This window comes from Drosophila serrata, unplaced genomic scaffold, assembly GCF_035046125.1.
Source record: "Drosophila serrata isolate PLE 108 unplaced genomic scaffold, ASM3504612v1 contig_240, whole genome shotgun sequence".
In the NCBI taxonomy this organism is placed as follows: domain Eukaryota; kingdom Metazoa; phylum Arthropoda; class Insecta; order Diptera; family Drosophilidae; genus Drosophila; species Drosophila serrata.
In genome coordinates this window covers 4,482,088-4,497,671 of record NW_028257138.1, presented here as the reverse complement: position 1 = coordinate 4,497,671, position 15,584 = coordinate 4,482,088, and the positions used below count along the sequence as shown (strand labels likewise).

Below are 15,584 nucleotides of genomic sequence, written 5' to 3'. Positions count from 1 at the left end.
ATAAAAGAAAGCTATTGTAAAGATATTTATAAACACGTGTACGAATTTTCTAACCATAAAATTAATAATAATAACCTATATATATCTATTAATTAATTAGGCATTTAATCAAGTCATTTGAATCATGAAATTTAATCATAAAAGTAATTAACAAGTCATTAGAAACTGTTTCAATTATTGCCTGTAGTAAGCTAATATATTAATAAGTAATTAGAAACGGTTTAAATGATTGCCTTTAGTATAGAAATATATGTTTATATATTAAAATAAATCTAGGTGTGGCGTAATCTTTAAGTGATTGCAGCAAAAGTCAAAAACATTTAAAGCCCCTTCCGGAATTTTCAAGGTTTTTTTTGACAACATAATAAAAAATCCCACAACGTGACTACAATTTTGAAATGTGAAGTGAATAAATATAAATATTCAATCCTTCGTTATTCCCTTACAGGGTATTATAATTTCTGTCAACCTAATAACGCTGTGAAGGAGTCATTTCCGACCCTATAAATCATATATATTATTGATCAGCATCAGCAGTTGAATCGATCTAGCCATGTTTAAAAGAAAATAATTTTTTTCAATTTTTTCAAAATTTCATAAGGGGTTACATCGTTAAAATTATCAAAAATTGGGAAAAAATTAAATTTCTTAAATTCTTGAATTGAGTAAGCAGATTTGTTAATCTAATAAAATCTAAAATAGGACAGCTTTCCGAATTAAAATTAATGCATTTTTGGCCTAGCTATGAGTTTTTCAAACCTTTGATTTATTGTAAAATTGTCATATAAAAATCTCGGTAAATATTTATAAAAAAAAATGTTAACATTTTAAGCTTAGCTATGATTGATTCCCAATTTGATCATTTATTTCATTTGCAACTTGGATTTCATTAGATTCTACAAAATGTACTTACTTTGAAATTTAAACTTTTTTAATAACTCTATCTGGATCTAGATGAATTCAATCCTCTCCAAGAAAGTTCTCTCTAAAGAACTGATTAACTAAAAATAACTAAATTTGTCACGCGATTTTAATTATCAGTCTCTGCCAGCTCATAAATCTACAATTTGATTAACCTTTTGGTGCCTTTGATGACTAAACAAATAATAGTAATAATTTATAATGTATGAGTAAATATTATCTCTAACATTACTGTTTTAATTAATGCAATGGAGTGTCAGTTTATTCTATCTGATTTATTATTAAATTGAATTTTGCTTTATAAAGTAAGACAAATAGAAATTCAATGTATTTATGCTAAATACTGCATTTTATTAATTCTTTTAGTGCAATTTTAAATGAATAAAATCCTCAATTAGCCCAATAAACTGTTTCTATAGCTTGAAAACCGATCTTCTCAAACATATTCCTCGAAGCTGTGTTTTCGTGCACCACGGGAGCCAGGACCTGATCTCCCAGAGCCGAGATTTTCTTGGACACCGACTTGACCATTAATTGGCCCAGACCAAGACGTTTATGCGAGTCCACGACTTGCAGCAGACCCAAAGAACCAATAGGCAATCTGAAGAGATAAAATATATATAAAAATATATAAAAAATCATAAATAATCTCACCTTAAACACCAGGCAACCAGCTTGCCACTCTCATCGTAGGCTCCTGTATTAACATTTAGTTGTATTAGATTTTTAACAAAGTCTACGGATCCAGGGGCACGATGCGGCCAGATTTCATTTATAGTTTCGGCATCTTCAACAGAGAGATCAGCTAGAGTAATGCCAGATGGAACCCTGTGTAATAATATATGTACTATAATGAAACTGGAAAATATTCAACGAATTTCCACTCACTCAAGAGTGAAACTGTCCACGAGCTCCTTGCTGGCCTTATACCAAATAGTGCCCACAACATGGAATTCTTTGGTGTATAACTTCTTGCTTATATCTTCGACTACTGGCTTGAGACGAGAGTCATAGCCAAAGAATATATATTCATTTTCCACTGGCTTTAGGCATTCGAGGGCTTTGGTTATATTGTCGAAATTGTCACTGAGAGTGTTGAAGTAGATGTGATTAACCCCCACTTCCCTATGCCACTATGTGTGAAAAATAATAAATATTAATTTAGTTTGGCATGTATGTAATTGCACTTGTACTTACAGTTAAAACAAAGGTTCCATCTTTCTGCCAGTCTCCATCAAGCGATAAGAACTTGACCTTTAGACTAGGGTCTTTTTCCACCCACTGAATGAAATTATTAATGCATGGATAGCCCTGGGGATCGGTGTCTTTGTGGATATATAATTCTCGGAGCTTAGCCCAATCCCTGGGGGGAATCTCGACCAGTTCCTTCGACATCACAACAACCTCTCCAAACAAAAGTCAAAGTAGAACTGATCTTGAAGCCAAAGAGAACTACATTTTCAGGCATTTTATGAAAGAGAACATTCATTTCTGGAGAGAGAACAATATCACTTGTTTGCTGAATTTTATTGAGTAGCAATGAGCTCTTGTGTGTAAATGAAACTAATAAAAGATTATATATTTAATCTAAGCAATTACAGCCCAATATATTTTATTAATGGGCTTAAAACCTAATTTCTCAAACATTCTGCGAGAGCTCTGGTTAGCAAAGACTACTGTGGCCAGAACCTCAGATCCTGTGGCTATAATTTCCTTGGCCATAAAACGCACAGCCAAGGATCCAAGTCCTTGACGACGATGGTCAGCTAAAACGTGCAAGTGGCTTAGACTACCGTGGGGAGATCTGAAAACAAATACATTAATAATTATATGATATTTTAATAAGATGTTTCTCTGTGTACCTGAGACACCAAGCCAAGGGCTCTCCTTTACTATCGAAGACCCCAGCACTGACATTGTGCTCCAACAGACCTCTTATCAGAGGCAGGGAATCGGGGGAGCGATAAGCCCAATGCTGATCCACCAAGGCGGCATGCTTAGCACTGAGATAACCCACATTAAGTGAGGTACTCGAGCTGGAATTAACAGATTATGGATAAATAATATATTTATTTAATATTTGTATTACCTGGCTTTCCACTTTTGTACTTCAGAGCTTGGCAGGTGATAAACTATAGTGCCCTGATGCTCCAATTCGCTTAGATCTCTACCTAAATATTGCCAATACTCCTCAACAAGGGGCTTATATCGTTCTCCATAGCCACAAATTATATGGAACCCCTTTAAATTCAAGGAACACAATAAACCCTTGAGATCTTCCAGAGATCCCTTGACAGTATCGAAGTAAACAAAGTTTTTGCTGAGTAAAGTGTGCTGAAATCACAATCATATATGTAATTGCTGATTTATCTTGAATAGGAATTGTCTGCCTACAATAAGCATATAGTTGCCATGTGTAATCCAATTCTTATCAGTTGTATATATCTTTATTGACTCGTAACTCGATTCTGGTTGGTAGTTTACAAAATACTCTATTAGGTCGAAGCCCGAGAGATTTTTTCGATCTCCTGCAAACAGATCTCTCAGTGCTGGCCACTGATCGCGAGAGACTTCCATTAACTTGGAACCCATTGAAAAAACTATAGCTGACAATGCTAGAAAAATAAATAAAAGCAAAGATGTTGTTACACAAAAAACAACCACGGAAGAGAAGAATTCTCTTAATTATTTACGTCTCTTAGAAAATGCACTAAAGAAGAGAAAACTTGATTACCGATAACCGACAACCGATCATCTTTGCTCATTCCAGCGTTGGGTTTAGAACATATCGAGTGATCAATCGTAATCGTAATCGATGAAAACTTGTCTTTGTTTATGTTCTAAAAAACTGAGCGCGTTTTTTAATCTAAAAATGTGAATGTCAACAACTTAAATATTATAAAGTGCAACTATAGTTAAATACAAAAGAATCAAAGCATTTACTAATAGACCCATCCTTTATATTTTAGAAGAAGTTCCGGTCGCCAAAATTAAACAAATAATAAATAAATATTGTTGATATTAAAAAAAATGGCATTTCAATTTCTGTATCGTAAAGATCTTTAAGAAAACATCAATCATCAAAGTGAGATAATTCAAACCTCTTAACCAGATTGTACATTTTAGGTGATTCTTCGTAATTTCCAAGAAAGTACTGATTTTAGAATATTCACTTTGACAGGTAGCTAGAAAATTGAATGAAGCTGAATCTGCCAGAAGTGGCAATCAAAGCCAATAATGATTCACTTTGACTATTTTCCATTAAACATATCAATTTCCACACGCATGTCTGGTTTTTGGACACCCGAGGCCAGCCACTAGCCTGACACTGGGGTCAGCTGTGGCGGGGGAATCAGAGGCATCTGGTATGGTTATGTAAAGTGTGATCACTTGGCCGAAGATCCCGCGGTCGCCTCTTGCCCAATCAATCGCAGTATCATTTCAGCATCGGAGCGTTCTAGTTCGCTTCGGTTCACCTCTGTCATCGTCGTCGATGACGTGATTCGCAGCTGTTATAGTTTTAAGCCTCCGCCAATTTGGCATTCCCATTCCCATTCCGTGGGGTTGTTTAACCAAAACATGAGACACCAGTAATTGCGCGGGTTTCCAGTGAAGCAGCCGTAGCAATCCGAAGTTCAAATACCACTCCTACGAATCAACAAACTGCGGCTTATCATTGCCCCGAGAACCGGTTGTGTCCAAATAGATAAAGGCCAGACTAACGCCCTCTCAGTTGGTTAATAATACTTAGCATATTACCTGCAATACACCAGGTTGCAGTGCGTCTCGCGACATGGGCCACAAGCTCTCGTGTTTGAAGCAATGGAATTGCGTGGATTCCGAGTGCTGCCGCCGGAATGGCAGAGACGAGCCCAAGCTGCGTATACGTAATTTCAATGCCAACTATTTGGCGGGTGCTCCAAATCCCGATGAGACGGGTAAGCTAGGTGCTTCTGTTGGAAGTCATCCAAATTTTGGGATTAATGCGGGGTCTAAAATTCAGTACATGTTGATTTCTTGGGTGAATTTAAGCAAGTTATACTTTTAGTTTGAATAGGAACTGAAGATATACTAAAAATTGACTTATTTGCTTATTTCATGTTTATGTAAAAATAAGTTAAAAGTCGCTTTAAGTAAACCAAACGGGTTGTACTAAATATAGGTCAACAAAATACTTGCCTTCAGTCAGAAGCTTAAATGAAGTTGAAGGAATCATTTCCGACCCTATTAATCGTATATATTCTTGATCAGCATCAACAGGCGAATCTTTCTAGCAATATCTGACCGAAAAAAAAAAATGTTCAGAAATTTCCCATTTTTTGAAAAAAAAAGGAAAGGGGTTACATCATTAAAATTTACAAAAATTGGTCCAAAATTCACATTTTAAATGGAGTATGCAGTTTTATTAAGCTGCTAAAAATTAACACACGAACGCTTTCCAAATTGAAATTGATGCTGTTTTGGCTTAGTTATGAGTTTTTTAAACTGTGATTTGTTGGGAAAATTCTCTTATAAAAATGAGATAATAAGCTTCATTGCAAATTTATTATATACTGTTTACTTGTATTTCGTTCTATTTATTACCAAGTTCTTTATTACAAAATATCTACATTCTTAGGGCTTATAAAGAAAACAGGTTCAAACACATCATATAATAAGGTTTATAATATAAACTTCATATCCATATATAAGCCATAATTTTGTTAATCTCGATAACAACAATGATACAATACTCTCCTTGCCTAGCTTTGTAATATGTCCTTGTTGGCGTTGATCTTTTAATGCTCTTAATATATATTTTTCGAAATTGATTTATTTTATATAGCATCACGGCTATAAAATGTGATTTGATCTCTGTGCTCCGCTCACCGACGTTTCAAATTGATTTACTTTGTACGAACAATTATGCATTCTGTTCTGTAGTTATTGCCTTTTATGAATGCAAATTGCCGGCTGCTTTCGTGGGTGTTTAAACACTCATAGTTGAGACTGCCCACAGCGTGGAATAGCCATCGAATTGCTCATTTAATGCCTGCAATTTTGCGAAATTGAATTAAAATAAACAAAAAGCGTGAAACACCTGCTGTCTCTCCCCGAAAAATGTGATGTTTATACAATAATTAATGATAAACAGCCAAGCGAAATGATTAATAAGAGCGAGTCGAGCCTTATATTACCTATGGAGAGCACTCCACGCTTCGCTTGATGACCATGTTGATGTTGATGGCGATGATGTTGCCAATGAAGAACGATGACGTAGTCACAGCTTCTGGCCACAACGGGTCCAGCTCCGAGCTCGGCTTCTCGGACATAATTAATAACAAAACAAAACCGACCAGATCTGGAGAGAGCAGCGGAAGGTAGACAAATCTTTTGGAGAGCGGCACACGCAGTCTCTGAGAAAGCCAATTTCCGATCAGTTGAGTTCAAAGCGTCGCAGTGTTCGGTCGGGTATAGCTTCGAGCGGATCAAGAAATATATAATCGAGAGCAGTTGCCGTTAGTTCTATTCTTTAGTTGTCGGTTCTGCCTCTTTTGTTAAAACCGTAACGCCTAAGCTGTGGCTCGCAACGGTCTTCTCGTTTCCATTTAAACCGAATTGTATTAGCCGGAAGCCAGAGAAGATGAGTTACTGGTATCGGAATTACACTCCAAGTTGGCTGCAGCGATGGTGGCCCAACCCCCAGCCACGCAGAGTGAATCCCTTTCGGAGCACTCGGCCCTCGGCCGATCTAGAAGGTACTATATATCAATCCATCCAGAACTGTGAAAGATCACTCAAAAAGTACCCCAAACTTATCAAATAGATTTGTGAATAGTTTTAATACGGTTTTAATTGGTTGCATAATTTATTTATGACTTCACTTTCCGCTGCTTTGTTTTCACTTTAAAATTTTGTGTTGTTTAAACACGTTTCGAGGGCTTACTAAAAAAAAAACAAAAGTGTTGTGAATGCAAATATTAATTTCTTGACTGTATTTTAAATATTTATTAATCAAAGCTACTTAGACTTTGCTTCAATGAATTTGAATTTTATTTTAATTTGTGTGTTCTTTAATGGTAGATGACTTCATGAGTTGGAAATACTTTTGTTTTCATTTGGAATCTGGGAAGTTTAAGCTGTCTGGCAGGTTCTCTACGGGATTTATCAGCGATCCACCCTTAATAGTCAAGATTAAATATCACCTATAATGATCTATAAGTATGAAACAATATGTTAAGTGCTATAATTACCCAGCAAATCATTAGGAATTTTATATTATTTTATTGTATAGTTTTTGTTTTTGGTCTATGACTTCATTTTGTGTGCTTTTGTTTCTATTTCCGTTGCGGAATTTTCGTTTTGGGCTTTTCTGACACGTTCGTGAGGTCGAATTTGCATTGCTATTTTGCAAAAATTATTAACACACTTTTAACAGGCAAATACATATTTTCCTGTAAGCCGATCCCTTCACACTTTCAGTATTCCAGCAAATATTTCATTTTCCTATTTTCTTATTGCAAATCAAAGTTCTGCTGAATTTCTGCTATATTTTACTCTGAATTCAAGGCGAAAGTGTCTAGGGAAAAGCCAAGTGAAACACATGGCCGATAATACTAATTTGACTTATTTTTTATCATAGAAAAATAGCTTGTTATTTATGGTCGCTTATGTTTTCTTTTTTCCCCCTCGATAGATGTTTGGGAACAGTCGAACGGAGAAATCTATTTTTGATTCAAAAGTTTCAGTTCCGACCTTAGGTAACCTTAGCAAATTGCTTTCCATCTATAAAGTAATTTATGATTGGAACTACTCAAAATATAGGCTATTGTGTCGTTGCCCTTTTGACTATGTCTTTCAGAAAACAAAGTGATTCTTTGGAATATTTATAGAACCAAATAATACATCAAAAAGCTGATCTCTTAATTAAATTTTAATTTCCTTTCTATTTCCAATTGCTTTTTTAGCCTTAATTCCAAGAAAAATCTATATTACTCATTCTGCAATTAATCTTTTGAGGATATTTTTTTGCTGAATAAACATTTTATACATTTTATTTTTTTATGTTTTATTTAATTTTAGTTTTTTTTTTGGCGGGGCGTTGGCGTTGCTTTTTATTGTCCACTGCGAGAATTAATTGGCTTGGCATTGATCTTATGGCCATTGTGGCACAAGTTTGTTATGTTTACGGCCAAAGGCTATTAGTCAATATAATGCTGATGCTAATATTGGGGTTTCGGGGAGCACAGCTGACAGAAGATTTGCTTTATGATATCATCTGCTCACCATCATCACACAGCGCAAAGAGATCTCTTGGAAGCCCACACTAACCGTTGACAGATTTTATTTAGACCCTGTCCAAGTACTAAATATTACTCATGAAAAGCGTATTCGAATTGTTTATAAACTTTTGACATAGTTAGAAAAATAAAAGCAAGGCAATACATTACAAAATACATTATTTAAATATGATATTTGCTTCAGTTTCTCATACTCTATTTATTAATGTAGTTAATCACTTAGAAATTTAAGGGAAAATCCCTTAATTAAGGGCTGATCAAAATATTCCTTAAGTCATTTAACAACTGACCTTAATTAATATCAACAGATGCCGCCAGTTCCGCCGTCCTGGGCGTCCACAGAGTGGACCTTTGCCTGGAGGATAACCACGATGAGCACCACACCAGTCACTTTTATGCGGCAGCTGCCAAGGAGGCTCTGATCGTGAGGAGAGGCGAACCCTTCCGGCTGCGTATTCACTTCAATCGAGACTATAGCCCCAGCAAGGATGCGATTAGCTTCATTCTCAGCGTAGCGGATGACACCAAGCCGAGCCCAGGACATGGAACTCTGAATGCCTTGGTGCCGCACGATGGCATCGACTATCTGGGCGACACCCTGGAGTGGGGAGCCGGCATTGAGTCCCACGAGGGACTAACCCTCACAGTACTGATCAAGCCGCCATCCACATGTCCTGTGACTGAGTGGAGACTCGACATTGACACAAAGTTGTTGGGAGATGGCTCGAGGAGCTACCCGCTGCCACTGCCCATCTACATTCTGTTTAATCCCTGGTGTCCGGAGGATCAGGTCTATCTGGAGGATCGGGAGCAGCGCAAGGAGTACGTGATGCATGACACCACGCTCATATGGCGGGGATCCTACAACCGACTTCGTCCCTCGGTCTGGAAGATTGGCCAGTTTGAGCGTCATGTGCTGGAGTGCAGCCTCAAGGTCTTGGGCACCGTGGGCAGGATTCCGCCGGCCTACAGAGGCGATCCTGTGCGAGTGGCCCGTGCTCTGTCAGCTTTGGTTAACTCGGTGGACGACGATGGCGTCTTGCTGGGCAATTGGTCGGAGGATTTCTCCGGTGGCGTTGCACCCACCAAGTGGACCGGATCGGCGGAGATCCTCCAACAGTTCCACAAGACCCAGAAGTCGGTGAAGTTTGCTCAGTGCTGGAACTTTAGCGGAGTGCTGGCCACCATTGCCCGAAGTCTGGGCATCCCGGCGAGAATCATCACCTGCTACTCGTCGGCCCACGACACCCAGGCATCGCTCACAGTCGATGTTTTCATCGATTCGAACAACAAGAAGCTGGAGGCGGAAACCACGGACTCGATATGGAACTACCATGTATGGAACGAGCTGTGGATGCAGCGCCCGGACCTGGGCATTGGTCAGCATGGCTCCTACGACGGCTGGCAGGTGGTGGATGCCACCCCGCAGGAGGCATCGGACAACATGTACCGCGTGGGTCCTGCCTCCGTTCTGGCCGTGAAGCACGGCGAGATCCTGCGGCCCTTCGACGGCGGCTTCGTCTTTGCGGAGGTGAATGCGGACAAGCTCTACTGGCGCTACAACGGACCCAGTCAGCCCCTGAAGCTTCTGCGCAAGGACACCCTGGCCATTGGCCACCTCATTAGCACCAAGGCGGTGCTGAAGTGGGAGCGGGAGGACATCACCGATACCTACAAGCATGCTGAGCGCTCCGAGGAGGAAAGGAGCACCATGCTCAAGGCCCTCAAGCAATCCCGCCATGCCTTCAGTCGGTACTACCTGAACGACAACTTCAACGACGTGGAGTTTGACATGGAGCTCAAGGACGACATCAAGATCGGCGAGAACTTCAGTGTGGTGCTCAAGGTCACGAACAAGAGCGAGACAGTGACACACCTGGCCACGGGACAGGTCAACTGCGATGCCGTCCTGTACACCGGCGTGGGTGCCATGGAGGTTAAGGTCCTGGGCTTCGAACTCGAGCTGAAGCCCAAGAGCAGCGAGTACGTGCGCATGGAGGTCATTTTCGAGGAGTACTTTGAGAAGCTCTCCTCGCAGGCTGCCTTCCAGATCTCGGCAGCCGCCAAGGTCAAGGACACGGACTACGATTACTATGCCCAGGATGATTTTCGAGTGCGCAAGCCGGACATTAAGTTCCAGCTGGGCGAGGCAAGCATCGTGGCCCAGAAGGAGCTGGACGTAATCGTGCGCCTGGCCAATCCGCTACCTATTCCTCTCCACAAGGGCATATTCACGGTGGAGGGACCTGGCATTGAGCACCCTCTAAAGTTTAAGGTGAGTTTTTGAAGGCCAAAGAGCATCCTAAATCATTCATAACATTCCTTTACAGATCGCCGAGATTCCAGTGGGTGGCACCGCCGCAGCGACCTTCAAGTACACTCCGCCCTACGCCGGACGCGGCACAATGCTGGCCAAGTTCACCTCCAGGGAGCTAGACGATGTGGACGGCTACAAGCACTACGAGATCGAGCCAAGGCCAGAGGATGTGCTGCAGCCGAATGGAAGCCACCGGAGGAGCAACATCATCCGCAGACGCACTGATGTTATAGCCTGAAATAATCCCCATTTTTTCGTATTTTTAGCCTTAGTGATTTGTTGTAAATAATATTTAATAATACATATAATTTTTTGATATTTAAAGTGATAGTGCTCGAGATGGGTTAGTTACTCCAGATTTCATCGATGCCCAGGGCATAGCTCGGTTTGTTGGCCGTTTTCACAAGGAAAATACCTCGAGCATCCCGCGGAACAGGATCACCCATGAGGATTTTAGTTCCCGTGCAATTCTTGCCTTTGAGTTCATCCAACCCAGAGCAGGGAACGCCGTAAAAGCCTTTGGGAGAGTTGATGGATTCCGCATAATATTCATAGGAACGTCCGTGACTGCAACCAGCTGAAAGATCGGTGCACGAGGAGCTCAAGATGGGAACCAAAAATTCCCTCTATATGTGAATACTCACTGAAAATCTGTGACAGCTCCTTGCAGCCCGGTTGTGGTGGACCCCCGCCATTGGGATAGAAATCCACCATTCCGATCGGTCGACGGAAACCCAGGTAGCCGGCACAACTGTGTATGACATCCACGAAGTTGGCATCCGTGTCGTCCAGGTGATTCTCTGGCCCAATGCAGTCCTCGAAGGCGGGACGAGCCGGATCAAGGCCGGTGATGCGATTGACCCTGTACTTTGTATAAGAGCCAGCATAGCCCATAATATGGGCGCCAAGACTGTGGCCAATAAGGTGTATCCTCTGGGGATCCGCGTCCTTCTCCTCCACCAGAAGATCGATCAGTTTGGCCACAGCTCTGCCCACTTGGACCGTGTACCGAGCCGGGGTCAAATAGTATATATTATCCGCCTGATCCTTCCAGTTGATGGCAAACACGTTGACCTGGCCCCGTTCGATGTAGGCACCGCGAATCGATTGGATGGAGTTGCTCATGGTGCTCGACTTCCAACCATGAACGAGGATCTTGGTGTCCAGATCCGGGTTAAACTTCTCAGCCATCTCTTGCCACGTATCTCGCTTGTGACGCTGCGGGAACTCAAAGTTGTCGTCGTCTATCCAGAAATCGGCACTGGAACTGGACTCGCTGAGGGAAGAGAATTATTAGAGTTATTATTAAGAACATGTCGATTATTCCAAATTAATCCCCTGGTCACCTTCCATAGAGTTCAAACTTAATGAGCTGCGGCAGATTGATGCGATTCTCCGGCGGCGGTTCCACCAGGTAGGCCACCTCCGGCTTACCCTCTCCATTAGGCATATAGAGCCAGGTCTTGTTGTAATCCTCCTGATTCAGAGCCACTTCTCCGCGAATGCCAACTAAGTAAGAAATTAAAAGAATCGATGAGTAATAAAAAATGATTGACTAATAACTACTTTACAGAGCAGGAGCACGGGTCGGACCACCTGGGCGAGGGCTGCGAAACCAGTGATGAGCCACTGCAGCACCACAAAGGTGGTGGACACCTCGTTTCGACACGGATTAATCACATTGCAGATACAGGCCAGCGCGTTCGAGGACATCTTGACCAGCTAACCGTCGATTGCCAACTGATCAGCGATCATGGCCCAAGGCCCCAACAGTCCCAGTTCCAGGTGCGAGCTACAGCTCCAGATCCAAGCCCGAAGCTCATTAAGGCGGCTGACGCATTTGTAATCCTCGAAACCGGTTACGACCCAGCAATTAATTATTGGCCTGGAGCGCTTTAATTACTCATCAAACTCCAAGCGATGTGTGTGCGCTCAAATCTCGGTCAGCCGAGAAGTCGACGGAGACAAAGCCAATCCACCTCCGGTTCCCCGTGTAACTCACCCACCAGCCAACCAAGGGCCATTCCCCAGCAAAGCCAGCTAAGCACCAACATCTTTACACGGAACACAACTTAACTGTGGCCAGGAACTCACAACTGAGGATTTTATAGACTGTGTGTGGGCTTGGGAAGCCGCCAGCGATAAGCTAGACCAGGGCCAGGTGTCAATCAAGACTGGCGTCTCGGGCGGTTCGCTGCCCAGGTTGAAGCCTCTATGCGTGGTTCCTTATCAAAGAAGCTCGGCTGGATGTCGAAGGCATGGCGCTGATAAATTGGGTTAAGTCCAGTGCTGTGGCGCATACTAAGCAAAGGTGGTGCATTGCCCCTATTTATAGTAAATGGAGCATTAAAAAAACTATTTCCACTTGAAAACTTTAAAGTCAAAATTACTATTAATTATCATATTAATTAATTATCAATTTTCATATCTGAATTGGTATTTAGTAAGCATAAAACTAACTACATTTTTCAGAAACATAAAATAAGTTCCAACATAATAAAATATCATTTTTGAGAAGTCCAGAAATAAAGTTAAATGGGTCAGCATGTTGTTGTTTTTCCATTTAAAAAAATGTAATTTTTAAATCCATTATTTTTAGGCAAAAACATCAATATTTTTTTAATATGCAAACTAGAGAGAAATAGTTTTATTTAAATATTTCCTGAAATAAATATTATAATGAACAAGAAAGAAAAAAACTACGAGAAGCCGAAATTTTTATACCTTTGCAGGCTGCATAGAATTATAGGATCGCATCGCAAATCGATCATAACTAAGCCAAATTGAAACTTTAAAAAACTCATAACTTACCCAACGATGTTTAACGATGTAACCCATTATAAAAGTTTCAAAAAAATAAAAAAAAATTTTTTCTTTCAAACACGGTTAGATCGATGCAGCAGTTGATGCTGATCAAGAATATATATACTTTATAGGGTCGGAAATGACTCCTTCGTCCATAAAAGACAGAAATATGTCAATTATAGGGACTTTTGATAAACAATTATTATGACTTTTTGGAAGAAACTTACTTTTATTAAATATCACCCCTTATCAATTAAAAAAAATATATATATATTCTTTCAAATACGGTTAGATTAATTCTGCTATTAATTCTGATTAAGAATGTAACTGACCTGACCTGAAATGACTCCAAAGTATTACAAACTTTTATATAAAATTATTATCGGAGTATTGTCCGATTCGCCATTAATAAAATATTAGGGCCATGTTTATTGCTTAAATAAAAATCATTGTCAAGAATTTACCATATGAACACCTACATTTTTATATCAATTTATATTTCTTAAATTATTTTTCAATCGAATAAACATCGATATCTGTGGTTTGTGGCAGTTATGCGATAGTTTTGTATAGTCAAAATAATATGACCAATGAATCAGTATTTTGGCCGGAGCGACCAGCGGGCACACTTTCGTATGCGTCACTATTTAGAAACGCCGCGAATAATTGTAATTTAACGAAATTCGCTGCACGCTGCCAAGAAGGAAGAAGCAAGATGTCCGGTACTTCTCAGAAACACAGAAACTTCGTGCAAGAGCCCATGGGCGAAAAGGCGGTGAACGAATTGGCCGGCATCGGCGAAACCCTGGGAGGACGCCTTACTGAAGCGGGCTTCGACAAGGTGAGTGTGTAAATATGAAATGACGCCATGTGCACAAATAAACAATGCTGAATGTTTACCTGATGAATATTATATTTTTATATGCAGGCCTACACTGTCTTGGGGCAGTTTCTCGTGTTGAAGAAGGACGAAGAGCTGTTTAAGGATTGGATGAAGGAGGTGTGCCATGCCAGCTCCAAGCAGGCCTCCGATTGTTACAACTGCCTGAACGACTGGTGCGAGGAGTTCTTGTAAGCAGCGCGCGACCAGTGCGAGGCATTCCGATCAAAAAATAAGCTTGGTGGACGTGACAGCATTAAAAACAAAAACATTTTCAAATCTCAATGTCGGTCGGTACATGTTCACATGATAGTTCGTAGGTAATTTGTAACCTTTAAAATAAATGTACAGTCATGTAAGCGGTCCTGCGTTAATACGTTCCTATGTTGGCTGAGATGTTTGTAAGATCTACCTGGACCATTGGAATGTTTGGGTGTAAGGGGGTATTTGTGTGTTTCCCTATGTGTACTTTCCGCTTTTTATAAAAGTGTTTAGTGACTATGTTTTTCGTAGTAGGGCGGTAGTAAGAGTTTGTTTGTTGTTAACGCTTGTGATTAACTTTGTGGAGGATAGGGAATCCCATCCTATTTGCTTATTTTTCTTTTTTTTTACAGAGACAGTAGAACTGGTATATGAGTCCAGAATTGAACAAATGTGTGTCGATCGAAAAAAGAATAAAAATGTAGCTCATTTACATATTTTGCTTAAAATAAAATTATTAAAACACACTAAGACAGCTCACTTGTGATCTTAAAGATGGACAAAAATGGTAACGGATCGGTATTGAGACTTTAAATCAAATTAAATAAACTATTGCAATGAAATACTTTTAAATAAACACTAAGACAGTTCACTTGTGGTCCAAAATATGGGTAAAAAATTGTAACGCATCGGTATTCAGAAATTAAATAAATAATTATAAGTATGGGAAAAGCCATGGGAGGAATAAACCATGCGAATTATTGCAATGACCTTAAATATATATATATATCATTATATTCAGGCCTACACTATCCTGCGGCAGTTCCATTACAACAACAAATATATCACCAAATAAAAAATTACAAGTATTAAAATAAAATAAAAAAGATTTATAAACGAACACTAAGACAGTTCACTTGTGATTTAAATTACAGCAACAAATATACCACCAAATACAACTTACATCTCATGGTAACGCATCGCTATTCGGACTATAAATCAAGTCAAATAAACAATTACAAGTAATGAAAACAAAATAGCAAAGTATTTAAATATGTAATATAAGTTAAATAAATGATACCAAAAAGTAATAAATAACGACCAGGCTATTGCTCGGTGAAATCTACCAGCAAACTGGCAAATTCTGCTGGAAAAGGTTTTCTTTTATACGATTTAGTTT

The 15,584-nt window shown here is 39.9% G+C and overlaps 5 protein-coding genes across 9 annotated transcripts in view; 2 read left to right on the top strand and 3 right to left on the bottom strand.

The window, feature by feature from the left end:
- Tg (Transglutaminase) overlaps positions 1 to 13,064 on the top strand; it is a 28,843-nt gene extending 15,779 nt beyond the window's left edge. Inside the window, exons 1-4 of one of the 3 annotated variants that reach the window (XM_086830685.1) lie at positions 4,352 to 4,859; positions 8,510 to 10,476; positions 10,532 to 12,031; positions 12,092 to 13,064. In XM_086830685.1, the coding sequence (XP_086686811.1) occupies positions 4,715 to 4,859; positions 8,510 to 10,476; positions 10,532 to 10,756 (2,337 nt within the window). In that variant the 5' untranslated portion in view covers positions 4,352 to 4,714 and the 3' untranslated portion in view covers positions 10,757 to 12,031; positions 12,092 to 13,064. Of the gene's footprint in view, positions 1 to 4,351; positions 4,860 to 6,237; positions 6,660 to 8,509; positions 10,477 to 10,531; positions 12,032 to 12,091 lie in introns of those variants that run through there. The other 2 variants (XM_020943243.2, XM_086830686.1) reach the window with 2 other exon arrangements.
- LOC110176812 (uncharacterized) lies at positions 1,252 to 2,375 on the bottom strand. Its single transcript, XM_020943254.2, has 4 exons — positions 2,119 to 2,375; positions 1,810 to 2,054; positions 1,576 to 1,749; positions 1,252 to 1,522 (listed from the first exon to the last, which is right to left on the bottom strand). The coding sequence occupies exons 1-4, from the start codon at positions 2,314 to 2,316 to the stop codon at positions 1,312 to 1,314; spliced, it is 828 nt and encodes a 275-aa protein (XP_020798913.2). The 5' UTR covers positions 2,317 to 2,375; the 3' UTR covers positions 1,252 to 1,311.
- Glyat (Glycine N-acyltransferase) lies at positions 2,430 to 3,586 on the bottom strand. Its single transcript, XM_020943253.2, has 4 exons — positions 3,316 to 3,586; positions 3,011 to 3,255; positions 2,784 to 2,957; positions 2,430 to 2,725 (listed from the first exon to the last, which is right to left on the bottom strand). The coding sequence occupies exons 1-4, from the start codon at positions 3,511 to 3,513 to the stop codon at positions 2,509 to 2,511; spliced, it is 834 nt and encodes a 277-aa protein (XP_020798912.2). The 5' UTR covers positions 3,514 to 3,586; the 3' UTR covers positions 2,430 to 2,508.
- LOC110176810 (inactive pancreatic lipase-related protein 1) lies at positions 10,794 to 15,503 on the bottom strand. Of its 3 annotated transcripts, XM_086830692.1 has the most exons (5): positions 15,486 to 15,503; positions 15,369 to 15,396; positions 11,865 to 12,027; positions 11,163 to 11,794; positions 10,794 to 11,095 (listed from the first exon to the last, which is right to left on the bottom strand). In XM_086830692.1, exons 2-5 carry the CDS (start codon positions 15,373 to 15,375, stop codon positions 10,863 to 10,865), a joined length of 1,035 nt encoding a protein of 344 aa, XP_086686818.1. In that variant the 5' UTR covers positions 15,376 to 15,396; positions 15,486 to 15,503; the 3' UTR covers positions 10,794 to 10,862. The 3 variants fall into 3 exon arrangements, with proteins under 3 accessions (XP_086686818.1, XP_020798911.1, XP_020798909.1); XM_020943252.2 differs by having other exon boundaries at positions 15,369 to 15,496; XM_020943250.2 differs by lacking the exons at positions 15,369 to 15,396; positions 15,486 to 15,503 and adding an exon at positions 12,090 to 12,475.
- baf (barrier to autointegration factor) lies at positions 13,883 to 14,562 on the top strand. The gene is made up of 2 exons (XM_020943255.2): positions 13,883 to 14,164; positions 14,252 to 14,562. The coding sequence occupies exons 1-2, from the start codon at positions 13,907 to 13,909 to the stop codon at positions 14,396 to 14,398; spliced, it is 405 nt and encodes a 134-aa protein (XP_020798914.2). The 5' UTR covers positions 13,883 to 13,906; the 3' UTR covers positions 14,399 to 14,562.
- Positions 15,504 to 15,584: the final 81 nt, after the last annotated feature.